The sequence below is a fragment of the Haliotis rufescens genome, unplaced genomic scaffold, assembly GCF_023055435.1.
Source record: "Haliotis rufescens isolate VD_foot unplaced genomic scaffold, xgHalRufe1.0.p SCAF_9, whole genome shotgun sequence".
Classification (NCBI taxonomy): Eukaryota; Metazoa; Mollusca; class Gastropoda; order Lepetellida; family Haliotidae; genus Haliotis; species Haliotis rufescens.
In genome coordinates, this window is record NW_025964383.1 from 27,594,818 (window position 1) to 27,611,770 (window position 16,953).

The 16,953-nt window shown below is 42.5% G+C and overlaps 1 protein-coding gene across 2 annotated transcripts; it reads right to left on the reverse strand.

Moving 5' to 3' along the window:
* Nucleotides 1-1,280: 1,280 nt before the first annotated feature.
* On the reverse strand, nucleotides 1,281-16,343 carry LOC124130195 (probable glutamate--tRNA ligase, mitochondrial). 2 transcript variants are annotated; one of them, XM_046493493.2, is made up of 14 exons: nucleotides 16,111-16,343; nucleotides 15,907-15,979; nucleotides 13,848-13,885; nucleotides 13,475-13,522; nucleotides 12,407-12,577; nucleotides 10,641-10,721; nucleotides 10,195-10,287; nucleotides 8,844-8,938; nucleotides 8,348-8,402; nucleotides 6,736-6,843; nucleotides 5,446-5,606; nucleotides 4,953-5,031; nucleotides 3,059-3,322; nucleotides 1,281-2,559 (listed from the first exon to the last, which is right to left on the reverse strand). In XM_046493493.2, exons 1-14 carry the CDS (start codon nucleotides 16,339-16,341, stop codon nucleotides 2,464-2,466), a joined length of 1,593 nt encoding a protein of 530 aa, XP_046349449.2. In that variant the 5' UTR covers nucleotides 16,342-16,343; the 3' UTR covers nucleotides 1,281-2,463. The 2 variants fall into 2 exon arrangements, with proteins under 2 accessions (XP_046349449.2, XP_048247222.1); XM_048391265.1 differs by lacking the exons at nucleotides 10,641-10,721; nucleotides 12,407-12,577; nucleotides 13,475-13,522.
* Between the last annotated feature and the right edge of the window lie 610 nt (nucleotides 16,344-16,953).

Here is a 16,953-nt window from a genome sequence, read left to right on the forward strand (position 1 = left end):
ACACAAAACATGGCCAACAATGTTCTCAAGTGGCCTGTTTCAAATAGCATGAGACATGCCCAGGGATCTATCTATCCTTCAGTCTGACGAAGACTTAATAGTGAGTGAGTGAGTTGGGTTTAACGCAGGTTTTAACAGTATTCCAATTATATTGCGGTGTGTCAGCTTAATCTGGGAGGAAAGCCCCAAGTGATGCAGGTCTCAGATGTTTACCACTTCGGTGAAACCCACGAGCACGGGTTCGAAGACTTGATACAATTGGCTGGCACCTGGATTCAATCATGGTTTTCTGGTGTACCTATGGGACGCAACTCTGCACAGCGTATAGCGGCACCTTAGTGAGTGAGTGAGTGAGTGAGTTGGGTTTAATGCCGCTTTTAACAGTATTCCAGTTATATCATGGCGTGTCAGCTTAATGTGGGAGGAAAGCCCGAAGTGATGCAGGTCTCAGACGTTTACCACTTCGGTGAAACCCACGAGCACGGGTATGGTGCTGACAAACCTAGAAACATAATCGGGGCGAACCGGGATTCAAACCCACAATCATAGCTTTCTGGCGTGCCCAAGGGACGCAACTCTGCACAGCGAATTGCGGCGCCGTAGACGACTGGGCCACCCATGCCCCCGCAGCACCTTAGACGGCTTGGCCAGATTAATTGATATTGTAAATGACGATCCATGCTATTGGAGTACGATGACATACAATCAACCACATATATTCGCCTCTTATAAGCATATGCTGCTGGCGACCTACACAGAATCCACACAGACCCACATGTATTAAGGGGTGGTGGAGGAACGTACCATACAAACACAGGATCAATCATTTTTTCATCAAAGAAACATTCATGTGTTTGTACACACGTAATTTACAGAAAAATGGTGTTATTGTAAATTTTACAATACATTGTATATTTATAATACATATCCTATCTCACACTATGCATTTCATGCCACTCCTTTGATCCGAGTGTGGAATCAATCCTAGAACATGTTTCCTGCTTAAAAAACACTTCACCCCAACACATCCCAGCCGTGACCATGGTTTGCCATCATTATCAATGGTCTATTCAATGTATGAATCTGGTGCTGATCATGTGACGTCCCCAGCTTACTCATTCTCTTAGACTTTCTTATTGGGTTGCTGACTAACACCAGCAAGTATTCTGACCATGTACACGATGACAGTATTCAATACAATATCATCAACCTTGGAATGTAAAATTCATAATCTGAGTAGTATTTTCAAAAGTCCTATTCAAAAATACAAAAATACTGAGCTTGACCACAAACGATTTATTTCAGTAAGTATATTATGTATAATATCAAATGTACAAATTACATACACTCTTTCACCACATGCATTCAATCTTTCTCTTATATTTAACAATATATTTCTACAATATAATACTCTTTTAACCATTCACAGGGACATCTTCACATTTAAATGTCAAGTGAGTGAGAATGGTTTTCGTGGCTTTTAGTAATACTCCAGCAATATCATGGCGGGATACACCAGAATTGGGCTTTACACACTGTACACATGTAGGGAATCGAACCCAGGTCTTCCGCGAGATGAGCCAACGCTTCAATCACTAGTCACCCCACTGCCCCTGTCATGACTGAACATTTAGACACCACTCTACTAGGGCTGGGACGGGTAACTCGGGTACCCGGGTCGGATGTGTCATAAGTAGGACCCGGGAACCCAGAGGACTACCCGGACCCGTGGTTAGTCACGTGATATATTGTTTAATGACAAAAACTCACTATAGCTCAGTGGTAACTACAAGTCGCTAATGTTCATATTTCATTCTGGCAATGCACACATTCCTTTTGACTTGTATATGTTTGAGTAAAGATAAAGCTTCAGTCAGCTTCAGTGAATGTTTGATCTGATCGTTTGATAAATGTATCCTAATACTTTTTGCCAGGCTGCGTAAAACAATTCCTAATCAGACATTTTGTTCCCAACTCTTGAGACCTGTAGTGGGTACCCGGGTAGGGTCAGGTAATAGGGGGTCGGGTACCCGGGGAGTAAATTTGGACTCGTCCCAGCCCTACACTCTACTATGTTACACATGGGGGTAAGGAAATAGATGAAATTAATTTCAGTAATTATGTAATGATCAGTGCTTCTTGCAGTTTGGCTAGTTCATATCATTTGCTCCACTGGTTTCACAAGTCGGAAATCAACCCCAGATTTTGGCGTGACGGTCGTACGCTTTATCCACGGGGCTGACCAAGCGTCCCCTCTAACTGACAAGGATGACCAGGGCACGTTCTTGAACGCGATCTTCATCCTAATTACTACTCCCATACTTAAACATAGATCACTGTGTTGAACAATGCCCAGCAAAGTATCCTGTATCAGGTACGTCTACAGTTGGTAATTCACTCAGTCTGAAGACCTGTGCTCGTGGAGCCTTGTGCATATCGTATGTGACACATGACTGACAGGTGTCATGAGTGAGTGAGGATGTGGAGTGTGTGTTTCAGCCGCTGTATGGTGTGGTCCCTCCCTAGTGCCAGCATCATGTCCACCACGCGAGGCCCTTCCTGTAACACACAGGTGATTAGGCAATCTTTCAACATACAGGTTTCAGGCAACGCGTCCAGGTAATCGAGTTCTTTTTAGGGATGTAAAATAGCCAAATAAGAGAAGACAGTATTGTTTTCAGTCTGACCTATTTCAAAACAGTATTGTCCATTGATAAAAACAAAAGCTCCTTTTCAAAGAGGGCTTAGTAATGTAAATATACTTATATATAAGATATGAAAATGTAATTGCATAACATAGTCACAGTTTGAAAACATGCTCATCCTTTTTGTAAAGATTACTGTTCAACGTAACATATAATATTAGGCTGAAGATGGACATCTTAAGGTTTTGAGAGATTGAAGAAAATGGAGGGTTTGCTATATCTTCAGATGGAGAAGGATAACATCAGAGTAAAAAAATCTGATTTAAATGAGATTGTGATAAAGCTGGAATGACTTTAAACAACAGTCACTCAGTCTCTCATATGATGACGTCATGTATGTATGTAGTGCTTACCTTCAAACCACTGAGTGCCTGCCTCAGACTATGCATGACCGGTCTCGCAGAATATCCTTCACCTCGGACCAGCTCCTGCAGCTCGGTCTGGAGCTGATCAGCATCAAACCCAGTAATGACGGACAGTCGCTGACAGCAGCCCTCCAACAAGTGTGCTACATCAATAGAGGCAGTTTTCAAATCCTGAACAGTCTCCCTCCGCGGTGCGCTCCACAGAAACCTCCAGTCTGACTTCAGAAGATCCTTTGGTTTCATAATCCTGCCCTGAAAAACAGATCAGGAATCAGGGTTGGTTGGTTGGTTTATTGTTTAACGCCGCACTCAGCAATATTCCAGCTATTTGACGGCGGTCTGAAAATAATCAAGTCTGGACCAGACAATCCAGTGATTAATATGAGCATCGATCCACGCAATTGGGATTGATGACATGCATCAACCAAGTCAGCGAGCCTGACCACCCGAACCTGTTAGTCGCCTTTTACGACGGTTTCCAAGATATTCCTTAGAATTATTACCAGATGACATAGATCCAAACATATCAAATTTAATAAACATTTTAATCATAGCAGCGAGGGATGAGATAGATGATGTCATCTTCAGTTATTTGAGACACAAACAATGAAACCAGTAGAGCAAATGGTGTGAACTAGCCAAACAGCAAAAAGCCCAAATCATTATCATAACTACTGAAATTAATTTCAACTATTTTCCTAGCCCCAGCATGCGTGAGTGAGTGAGTGAGATACTTTATTTTAACATCAATTAGAACAGTATTTCAGTTATATCATGATGCAGGTCTCCGACATTAACCACTTTGGTGAAACTCATGAACACGGTATGGTGCTGACAAACCTAGAAAGAGAATCGGGGATTATAACCAATGATAACATGATTCCAACACAAGTAAGGGAAACTACACACACGCAGTGAATTACAGCACCTTAGACGACTGAGACACCCATGCCTCGCTGTTTCGTGTGAACATCTCACATTGGCAGTGAAATGGCAGGACGATGCAGGAATGAGCGAGTGAGTGAGTGAGTATGGCTTTATACGCCGCTTTTAGCACTATTCCAGCAATATCATGGTGGATGACACCAGAAATGGGCTTCACACATTGTACCCATGTTGGAAATTGAACCCGGGTCTTCGGCGTGAAGAGCGAACGCTTTAACCACTAGGCTACCTGACTGCCCCGCTATGCAAAAATGAGTGCTGCACTGGCAAGTATCAAATCTTAACTTTAAATTAAAAAACTAAATGTTCAAAATTCATGACATAAGCCCCACATACAACACTGCACGCTCTGACACATTAGTGTCTCCTTCTTTTCATGTCTCAAATGTCATTAGGTTTTTCAAGTATGTACACATATGGTAACAAACAGATTTATTTATTTTATTTGTTTGTTGTTTAATGCCACACTCAGCAATATTCCAGCTATATTTGTTGTTGTTGGTTGGTTGTTTAACGCCGCACTCAGCAATATTCCAGCTATATGACGGCGGTCTGTAAATAATCGAGTCTGGACCAGACAATCCAGTGATTAATATCATGAGCATCGATCCATGCAATTGGGATCGATGACATGCATCAACCAAGTCAGCGAGCCTGACCACCCGATCCCGTTAGTCGCCTTTTACGACAGCGTTAACAAAAACAAAACAAGCATACCTCCTTTCTTTCCGGGTGGTCAGGCGGCCTACTGGTGAAAGCGTTTGCTTGTCACGCCGAAGACCTGGGTTCGATTCCTGACATGGGTGCAATGTGTGAAGCCCTAGCATAGTCGCCTTTTACGGTAAGCATGGGTTGCTGAAGACCTATTCTACCCCGGAATCTTCACGGGTCTATTCCAGCTATAACAAGCAGAGAAAGAACTGGTACTCAGTCTTACCTCCTCAAAGGCACAGTCAAGGATGTTACCAATGTACTCCGAGCTGAGGATCTGTTCTCTTAATGTCCCTTCACCCAAGCTGAAAACAAATAAAACATCTTAATATATAACAAAACTCGTGAACATCCGGGGTAGAAAAGATCTTCAGCAACCCATGCTTGCCGTAAAAGGCAACTATGCCTGTCGTAAGAGGCGACTTACGGATCAGGAGGTCAGGTTCACTGACTTGGTTGATGCACGTCATCGATCCCAGTTGTGTGGATCAATGCTCATGATGCCACTCACTGGATTGTCTGGTCCAGACTCGATTATTTACAGATCGCAGTCATATAGCTGGAATATTGCTGAGTGCGGCGTTAAACAACAAACAGACCAACAAACTAATATACTACAAATTGGATCTCATATATTTTAGAACTACTGGTTCATATCTGTTCAGTGTAAAGCAGTCCTCAAATCTAAGGCCTTGCTACATGTGAAGGTGTCTTCCCACCTCTGACTGTGTCCAGCCAGCACAAGTGTCCGGACGTCTTCTATAACCTGCTGTCTGCTGCAGCCTCTGCCCAGCTTGGCGCCAAGATGAATACGGTTTGCTTCATCCAGGTATTCAGGATCCAGTCTCCCAGAGTTACGACGCAGTCTCTCTAACGAGAACTGGAACAAACAACATTCATTGATAAGTTTACACACAAATGACTTCATGATCGACATTGATCAAATATTGCTTGGAAGGCTAAAAAACATAAAAGAATTGGTTCTCAGGCAATGACTTTTGTAACAAGTGGTGCCGGCAGGGAGTGTTTTTTTGTTTTGTTCAAACTAGTATGTAACCAATTACCATCAACCTGGTAAAGGACCTTCCTACACAAAGAAGCATACAAACTCCTATTGCCTCTTTGACCATAACGCGAGATGTGCAGTAAAGTAGTGCACATGTAAAGGGAAGTAACTGCATGCAATATTGGATCGCTTTATTTTTAAGCACCGGTATTAGTATTTTTTTATTATTATTTTTAAATGGAAATAAAAACAAAATATGAAGCGGACTTTATGTCTGCCACAACTCATACAAGTGCAAATCTACGAAATTCATGAAAACAAAGCTTAAAAGTTTGCAGGATTGTATGCAGAATTACCAAAACTTGTTAGCAGAATTTACCAAAATTGACTGCAAATTGTTATTTTATTGGGGCCAGAGCTTACAGCAGGACTGACAGACATCTTCCAGGTGGCAGCTGATCTGCCAACTACAGTCCAATCTTCCATTTCACATTTGCTATCGTCTAACTCAATGTTTCTGGCAATGTCCAAGCTGTACTACACTCTCTTTGGTGGAGCTACACATGCTGCATACTACGACTACATCGAAAAGTCACATCAACCTTCACATCCATCATGACAACATCTGTAGTGAGCGTATATACCCTAGTTTGTTTGTTCGTTGTTTAACGCCGCACTCAGTAATATTCCAGCTATAAGACGGCGGTCTGTAAATAATCAAGTCTGGACCAGACAATCCAGAGATTGACATCATGAGCATCGATCCACGCATTGGGAAACAATGACATCAACCAAGTCAGCGAGTCTGACCACCCAATCCGTTAGTCGCCTCTTACGACAAGCATAGTCGCCTTTTACAGCAAGCATGGGTTGCTGAAGACCTATTCTACTTATCCCCTAGTGATCTAACTGTAACACTTCAGGGAATAATCACATTAGACAACAGATGATGTCTGGACCTGTCTTGTTTCTTGTCACAACACTGTGTAAGCAGTACTGTTACCTGTTGAATCATCTCCTCCAGGGAGAAGCCGGTAGTTCCGTCGCTTGAGAAGCCACCCCCTATTTTGGTCACGTAGTTCAGCAGAGCTTCTGGGTAATAGCCTTCGTTCTACAAACACAAATATCTTCGCAAGGTGAAATAGGGAAATGACATTCAACATTATTTCACTGTGTGTGGCTGCCTCTACTCATGAGTCAGGACTTACTTGGTTTTACAGTGCCAGCCTACTGAGATACAGTGATGTAATTTAACATGGATGGACAGTCCGTGTACATGTATAACTATTGGAAGTCAAATGAGCTGTAATCGGTGCATGAGGTGAGGTGAAATGGGGTTTAACGTCGTGTCCAAGATTATTGCACTTATATAGCGGCATGCATGTACGTGTGTGTGTTTGTGTGGCTGCTTGTACTAGTCCGGACTGATGCCGATTTATAGTGCTAGCTCACTGAGATACCATGTCACAGTCTAACATGAATATTCCACTCAGACACAGTATACTGACTCCGAGGCGACCAGTCCTTGATCTCCGGACCTTCCGCTCTCCGGGCGGACGCTCTACCACTAGACCACGGAGGGCAGTCTGTGCATGAAGCTTGTGTGAACCCTACAGTTGACTGACATTGAAGCAATGATTGTTTGTTTGTTAGTTGTTTTACGTCGCACTCAGCAATATTCCAGCTATATGACTGCTGTCTGTAAAGAATAGAGTCTGTACTAGACAATCCAGTGATTGGCATCATGAGCATTGATCCACACAAATGGGATACAATGACATGCATCAACCAAGTCAGCGAGCCTGACCACCCGATCGCCTCTTACATCAAGCAATGTCGCCTTTTACAGCAAGAATGGGTTGCTGAGGACCGATTCTACCCAGGATCTTTGAAGCAATGAAATCAGTTTTAGAAAGCTGTGGCACATGTGACATTTCGTTGACGGCTTCTGAGCACTCATTAGTCTAAATTAGCAATCAGGCGTACATATTCTAAGGGGAATGGATCAATGCAGAGAACATCGATGAGGTGAGGTGAAATGGGGCTTAACACTGAATTGCAAGACTATTGCACTTATATATAGCAACATGCATTTTCATGTGTGCATGTATGTGTCCAGACTTATACAGGTTTTATAGTGCTAGCCCACTGAGATATTATGTAACAGTATATCTTAAATACCTCACTCAGACACAGAATACTGACTTCGTCAACCAGTCCTAGTTTTACCCCCCTTATGCTGAGTGCCAGGCAGGGTAACAACAAGTACCATCTTTTAACATTTCTTGGTGTGATGTGAAGATCGATGAGGTGAGGCAAAATGGGGTTTAACGTTGCGTCCAAGATTATTGCACTTATATAGCGATGTGCTTGCATGTGTGTGTGTGTGTGGCTGCTTGTACTAGTCCAGACTGATGCTGATTTTACAATGCTAGCTCACTGAGATACCATACTGTAGTTAAACATGAATACCCCACTCAGACACAGTAGACTCCAAGCCGACCAGTCATTGTTTTCGCCCTGATGCGAGCATCAGACAGGGTAACAACAAGTACCAACTTTTAACGTCTTTTGGTGAAGATCGATGAGGACACTAACACAACAGTAGAACAAACCTTGAAGTGTTCCACTTGGACATCGTCTCCTCGTTTGGACAGCTTGGTTCCATCCCTGACCAACACACAAACATATATCCGTCAGTGTTACCATCATTTCAAGAATGTGGTCTCATGAAAAGCAGATGATCATCAAAATGTACCATTTTTATGTTTATGAATGTCATTTTCGCAGGCATTTTTCCGAACTTCGTGTTTAATGGAAAATCTACATGTAAACTTCACATTAAAAAATTATATAATTATGATTAGTACACTGGACATATTTGCCACAATAGATTTATTTTGAGGCTGATTCATGACACGATGATATAAGTAGCCATCCAATCAAATTACTCTCCCTAGCAAGAGAAATTCTGTGCTCAGTGAGCATGGAGGTGGTGACGTCACTTCCAAAACAAAGCTATGGTGGCGATGCATTGATCTCCACATGGCAAACAACAACAACATATTTCCTCAGAACACACAACATGTCAAATGCCACGTAGCAACTCACTTGTTGAGGATGAGAGGGAGGTGGGCATATCGGGGAGGATCCCAGCCAAATGACTTGTACAGTAACAGATGTTTAGGTGTGGAGGTCTGCCATTCCTACAGAAACAAAGGCAAGACAATGACACCTAATCCTCACACCACGATACCCAATCCTCACACCACGACACCCAATCCTTACACCACGACACCCAAACCTCACACCATGACAATTAATCCTCACACCTTGACAACCAATCCTCACACCACGACACCCAAACCTCACACCATGACAATTAATCCTCACACCACGACAACCAATCCTCACACCGAGACAACCAATCCTCACACCATAACACCCAAACCGCACACAATGACAACCAATCCTCACTCCATGACAACCAATCCTCGAACCTTGACAACCAATCCTCACACCACGACAACCAATCCTCACACCTTGACAACCAATCCTCACACCACGACAACCAATCCTCACCCCATGACACCCAATCCTAACACCATGACACCCAATCCTCACACCTTGACACCCAATTCTCACACCATGACACCCAATGCTTACACCACGACACCCAAAACTCACACAATGACACCCAATCCTCAGACCACGACACCCAATGCTTACACCACGACACCCAAAACTCACACCATGACACCCAAAACCTCACACCATGACAACCAATCCTAACACCACGACACCCAAACCTCTCACCACGACACCCAAACCTCACACCATGACACCCAATCCTCACACCACGACAACCAAACCTCACACCTTGACATCCAATCTTCATGCCATGACAAAAGGCCTTACATGTAACAGAGTGGATAACAAACACCAATATTCATGATTTGTAACCACAATGGTATACCACCATCATCAAGGAAACGTCAAATTTGGGTGCGACATATCAACTGAGGTACTCAGTGAGTGACTGGTGTTTAACACCACTTTGAAAGTATTTCAGTTTAAAGATGGCGTGCCTCCTACAAGGGACCAAAGCCCAAGTGACTCCATCTTCCCAAGGCAAGCGACTAGGTCATTGCCTTTGGTAGCCATCTTTGTGAAGCTATACAAGATAAGAACAGCGATCTGATTGGATATCGCGTTTTCATTACAAGGGGCACAACTCTACGTGATGTGGCGCCAGGGTCGAGCCACGAAAAGTGGCCTTGATGTGGCAAGGGTAGAAACTAGGCATTGATATAGGCTAGTGGACACGCTCGTCTCCGGAAGATGAAGTGACTCAGGCCAGGTACTGTGCTGCAGACCAAGGATGGTGGTGAAGGTGCATCTGGTTCTCATTCTGTCATTAACACAATTCATCTTGTATTAACAGGAAGTGCCCACAACTTACGTCTCCTCGAAGAACATGAGTGATGCCCATGTGATGATCGTCTACTACATTAGCGAAGTGGTACGTGGGAAACCTGTCACTTTTTATGAGAACCTACAACAGACACAAAACACACTAATTCTAGTCAAAGAAATTACAGGTTATTCTGTTCAAGTTCTGCCTTATAATAGAAGGGAGTATATCATTACGGACCTGTCTCCAGACCTCCCCCTTTGTTTACTCTGGAAAGATCTTGCAGTGGGACAAGAAGGTGTGAATGTTTCTCACCGGATCCTAGGGGAAGTCTGGTAGCCTAGTGGTTAAAGTGTTCGCTCCTCACGCTGACGACCCGGGTTCAATTCCCGACATGGGTACAATGTGTGAAGCCCATTTCTGGTGTCCCCCGCCGTGATATTGCTGGAATATTGCTAAAAGCGGCGTAAAACCATACTCACTCACTCACTCACCGGATCCCCCTCTGCATCGGCAATGTTGTGAGATGTGCGCCCCTTCAACAGGTCGTCCCATGGCTCTGCTGTAGCTTCAAGCTGAAACAGCAATTCAAACTTATTGTTGAAGATCTGAAAGAGTAGTTCGTCAAATAGTATAACAAAAAGTTACACAACAACTTTTGCTGTTTTGGCTTGCTGAATGTTATCAACATTACTCAAAGTTTCACCTCAAGATAAGCCCTTATTCTCGTTGAGAGTATTTTAAGATTGGTTTCAATGAAATAATGTTAAACAAAGTACTTTTATTCATTGCATAGAAAGCGATGCTCATGATGTCAATCACTAGCCTGTCTGGTCCAGACACGATTATTAACACACCACCGTCATAAAGCTGGAATATTGCTGGCCCAAAACTTTAATGGCCCATCAGTAAAATACAAGTAGCCATTGCATATGATTTTTTGTTATAAACAATATACTTTGGGGGAAATCTTTAATTCAAATCTAGGAATTTGTAGACCTGAGGACAAATATCGGACTCTGATATCGCCTATATAAATGTGGCATGCTACAAGGGATTGGTGTGGCTGGCTGCAGTGGTGTCTGTGTTTGTTGTTAAAGAATCCCACAGAACAGGGACGTGAACACACCCACTCATGCAGCATGCTACAAATGATTGGTGTTGGTAGTTGCTGTAGTGTCTGTGCGTTTGTCGTTAAATGCCGCGCTCAGCAACATTGCAGCAATATGAGGGTGGCTGGTAAAATAATCATGAATGGACCTGGCAATCCAATGATTTTTATTGTTAGCAATGATTCATCTCATCAGGATGGTGGCACACAATCAACCAAGTCACCGTGCGGTTTTGACAACCAAATCCATTAAACTCTCATAAAAAAAATAAACATCCTTGTAGATGAGCTACAGTAGAACTGAAGCAAGATGTTTCAGCCTCAATTACTATATAAAATGGCTACAAGATTTCAAATATAAAATACATTCCCTTGCCCGTAAAATAGCAATAGTGCTTTAGTAAATAATAAGACTAAATATTAATAATGTGGTTTTCAATTTATTTGCCCTCTTTGAACAGTACTTAAAGTAACATAAAAGCGTGAATGTTGGAGAAAAATCATAAGACATGCAGGTGTTAGACATCTACAACTTCGTCGAAACCCACGAGCATGCATACGTTGTAAAGAGGTGGGTGAGGTGAAAAGGGGTTTAACGACGCGGCCAAGATTACTGCACTTATATAGCAACATGCATGTATGTCTGTGTGTGTGTGGCTGCTTGTACTAGTCCAGACGATTTATAGTGCTAGCCCACTGCGATACCATGCCGCAGTTTAACATGGATACCAAACTCAGACACAGTATACTGACTCCGAGTCGACCAGTCCTTGTTTTAGCCCCTTAATGCCGAGCGCCGGACAGGGTAACAACAAGTACCATCTTTTAACGTCTTTTGGCATGACACGGCCGGGGATCAAACCCCTGACCTTCTGCTCTCTGGTCTACTACTAGACCACAGAGGCAGTCGATGTTGTTAAGAAACACAGCGTCCAATCCTTGTTGAGTCCTGGATCAAAACCCCATATCCCAGGAGTCTGGCATGGCAAAGGGATGCAACTCTGCAAGAGTCCGACCCTTGGGGAGTCCTGGATTGAAACCCCAAATCCTAGGAATCTGGCACGCCAAAGGGATGCAAGTTAATAGCAGCACAACGGGACCCTGCACATAACTAAACCTGTTGTATCGGCTCTCAACAGTCTCGCTCACCTTTAACCTGATAACATAGGGTGTATTTCTTGCTAACTTCTCCTTGACCTCTGAACTTGACCACTGGCGACACCTATTGTCGTACCTTGGTGTCTCCCCTCTGCGTGCAGCCTCCTTACGAACAAGCTCCAGTCTTCTCGGTGTGCAGAAACAATGGTACGCACTCTCATTCTGCAACAGAAGTATTCTGCTTTACACAAAAAAAGACAGTGGTCTTCACTTCATCTTAGGTACCCAGATTCACATACTCCAGACAAGACAGTTAAGACTTGCGGACTTTATCAAACTTCATTGTTTATCGATGCTAGTTCTTCGTAATGCTGATACTAAGTTGCCATAGTTACTTCTGTAAATATTTCACGATAGTTTTGAGTGAGTGAGTGTCCATATAATGGTGCAATCTCATTAAAATCAGATCTTAGTTCTCGCTCCAGCTCAACAAAGATCTGAGGACATCCCATTATGGGTCACGTCAGACCGACCTTTCGTGAACTTTGACCAACCAATGGAATGACCAATCAGAAGGCAGCTTTCTCGTGCTTTACGGCCCTAATTTCAAATTGGCAACTGCGCTTCGAAATATATTTTGTCAAATTCTCGATTACTAATTTGAAACCTGAACATAAGAACATTCTAGAATGGCTAATAGATGGTTGAGATTGTATGGATTAGTCGTTAAACCTGTAACTATCGTTAGGAGTTAAAGTTTTCGAGGTTGCATGATTAGAAATCCCATTCCGACTGTCACTTTCTGGTAAGCGATGCTCTGATTGGTCAGATGAAAGGTCGTTCTAACATGACCCCTAATGGGATGTCCTCAGATCTTTGTTTAGCGGTAGCGAGAACTGAGGTCTGATTTTAATGAGATTGTATAATGGTGGAAACAACAAATACAGACTTGATACATATCAAACCCAGGGCACTGTTCCACAAAGCGATCTTAGTGCCACGACTATCGTAAGCCAGTGTTAAAGTATGGGAGTTACGATCGCCTTAGCGCTAAGATGGCTTTGTGGAACAGGGCACAGGTCTGTGCTCAACACTTCAAGTGTGGGTGTCCATACTTACTTGAACAAGGACTTTGATGCTCTCTTGGTAAAGCTCAATTCTTTCTGACTGAAAAAAAAGGCAAGGAATGACATTAAAAAAAATCATTCGACAAAAGTAAGTTCAAGATGTACACATTCCAGAAAATGTTTTTTCGATAAAGCTATACCGGTGCTTTATTTTTCATGTAGTCCCTGCAAAGAGTGAGTGAGTGAGTATGGTTTTACGCAGCTTTTAGCAATATTCCAGCAATATCATGTCGGGGACACCAAAAAAGGGCTTCATACATTGTACCCATGTCTGGAATCGAACCCGGGTCGAGGGCGTGACGAGTGGTTAAGTTTGGTAACCACTAGGCTACCCAACCGCCCTTGCACATTCGGACAACTTATACCTGTTTGTATGGACCATAGCTGCCTCCCTGACTGGGCCCTGAAAATGAATAGATATTGACATATCACATATCATATTAGATGTAACATTCCTGGATGTACAACATTTGAAAACATCCTGTAGTGAGAGCATACAACATCTAAAAGATTACCATGCAGCTCATAGAAAAATTACCTGCATCAAACACCCAGACAGGTATATACAACCAGAGTCGGTATAAGATAGCCGAGGTGTTTAAAGCTTTAATCATCCAAAATCATTCACCCAAATATTTCAGTTTGCTAACAGTAATATAACTATTGTCTTGAGTCTAAAAAGTCAGCCAATCAGCTTCAGTGGCAGAGAGATTGATGGTGTCATTTAATGTGAAGGTTTTAAATTTGTTAATTTCATTAGGATGAGTTTTCTGAAGTTGAGAAAAGAGATATTTTCATTGCAGTGAACATAACACTTGATATTTCACTGCACTGAACTTAACACTTTGATGGAACTATTGTCATACAAGAGTTATCTCCCCTTAAATTATCTCCCTTTATCGTAAGTGTCTGGCCCGTTCCACATTGACAAGGTAAAATAATGACAGATGGTCATTTATGGAGTTTATTTCACTTCCTCCCATTTGTTATTCTGTCAAATATGTTTTGTTATGAACTGTAAATTTCTCATTTAACTCGTAAATCGAGACTTAATTTCGCAAAGCGCCATTTTGGTTACTTGACCTGCATGTATTCTTTCACTTCCAACAGTGGTCTCCTAGTTTTCAAGATTATGTTTTGTAATAGTTGATTTTGTATATTATCCTATCAAAATGTATGATAAAGAATTTTCATGACCCTAAATATTTTTTGTGTACTTTTGTAAATAAATTCTAAGACTTTGCAAACACAAACCACTCAGTCTCAGTACAAGGAGTGGTGAACAGTCCCTCTGTGTTAGCCTGTTAGGTAGGGAGAACTTACATTTCAAGGTTTCACATTTGCAATGAAATAATTTCATTTTCCGGTAGACAACTACACAAAAATTATAACATAAATAGGATATTCCATGTATCTTGTATCCCGGGTACCCACCCCCCTATTACCCTACCCTACCCAGGTACTCGCTGGAGGTCTCAAGAGAGAGGTACAAAATGTCCGATAAGAAAAGTTTGACCGTACTCCTGTCAAAATGTATTTAGATACAGGTATAAAATGAGTGAAGTTTTATCTTTGTGCAAATATATAAAGTCGGAAGGAATATGGGCATAGTCGGAAAGAAATGTGATCATTTCTCACTTATAGTGCAACCATAGACTTCTAGATAATATTGTGCCGTTAAACAATATAATCACGGGACTAACGACGGGTCTGGGTAGTCCTGTGGGTACCCGGGTTCTACTCAGTACCCACCTGACCCGAGTCCCAAGTTACCCGTCCCAGCCCATCTTCCCGAAGCAAGAGAGTTAACTGACTTTAAAAGTCCAGTTTCCACCCTTGCCAAACTAGGCTGGAATTCCTGGGCTCGATCGTAGCGCCACCAGTGGCTATTACCAGTTATGTCCCTTCTAAGCCTCTCCTATGGACCAATGAGATTCCACCGCTCGTATCACTTGCATTTGCTTCACCCAAAATGGTGGCGCCCAGTCAGGACGATCTGATCGATAATCAAGATCTATATTGTGATAAAACCGGTCTTACATCGCGAAATGCATCAAATCACATGAGCATCTTGATTAAAATCATGAAATGATTTGGAATATAACTGTTGACAATGAGTTAGCGGTGCACATGCTTTGCAAATCCTGCAATCGACCGAAATCTGCACGACAGTTTACGAACCGGATTTCGATTTCTGTGCGCGATTTTGATTGGACTATGCACAGACTCGTTAGTCCAGCCAAAATGTAACTCCATAATACCAGCCTAGTTCAGCAAGGGTGGAAACTGGACTTTTATAGTCCCAGCCCTAAAAAGGAGATAGTGTACACATGAAATATCCTCCATTTACTCATCTGGATTATGAATCTCAGTTTTAAGAGCCGTTTTTGTTTTTGGTGGTAGGGCGAGACATTCCTTACTTACCTTCATCAGGTGAGATACCTGCCCATGACAGCATGTCTTCTAACTTTTCTATTGCATTTGGTACTAAGCGAGTCTGTAAAACAGAACAAAATCAGTGATAATCATTACACACATATTGTGAATGGAAGGTCGTTTCAGCAAATAGTTATATACAGGAGGAAGCCACCCATGACAAATGTAATTAATCAAGCAAAATTGATTAACCTGATCTGTGTCTTCGATTCGTAGCAAGAACTTCCCTCCTGGTTTTGACTTTGCGAACAAATAATTGTATAGTGCCGTTCGCAGGCCGCCAAGATGTAGCATTCCGGTAGGGCTTGGTGCAAATCGCACCCGAACACATCGTCGGTGATACAGATTCCCTGTGCAGTGCAATCCTCGTCTGAGGCAACGGCTCAGTCTCGACACAGGCCATGCACCCGTGAGCGCGGCCATGTTGGAATTGGACAGATAAATACGGTTCAATTCCAAAACGGCACCTTATACAAAATGATCATTGAAAATATCAGACGTGATCTAGATCTTCTTAACGAATTTGGGATGCGGCTGGACCAATCGTCCAAGGACATCATTCGCCATTCTGATTTGAACCACCTTAGTTGTCCTGGAATGCGGGGATCATCAGCGTTAGAAACTAATATTTTTAGTCCACAAGTCCTTATAATGATAACAAATAGTGAGTGAGTGAGTGAGTTTGATTTTACGCCGCTTTTAGCAATATTCCAGCAATATCACAGCGGGGGGCACCAGAAATGGGCTTCACACATTTTATCCATGTCGGGAATCGAACCCGGGTCTTCGGCGTGACGGATAACAAATAGGAAACCCTTAAAAAATGACTAAGAAACAACAACGATTGGGCAGTTTGGCAAGGACTATAGCACAAGTGCTAATTTTTGATGCTGGTAATAACTCTGATGTGATAATGATTTCATGCTGTCACAGCTTTGTTCACGTAACACCGACAGGATTGTTACAACATATAGTGTAATGACGTCACAATTGTAAATTAATGTCACACCCTATTGTTGACGTCATGTTTAGCAA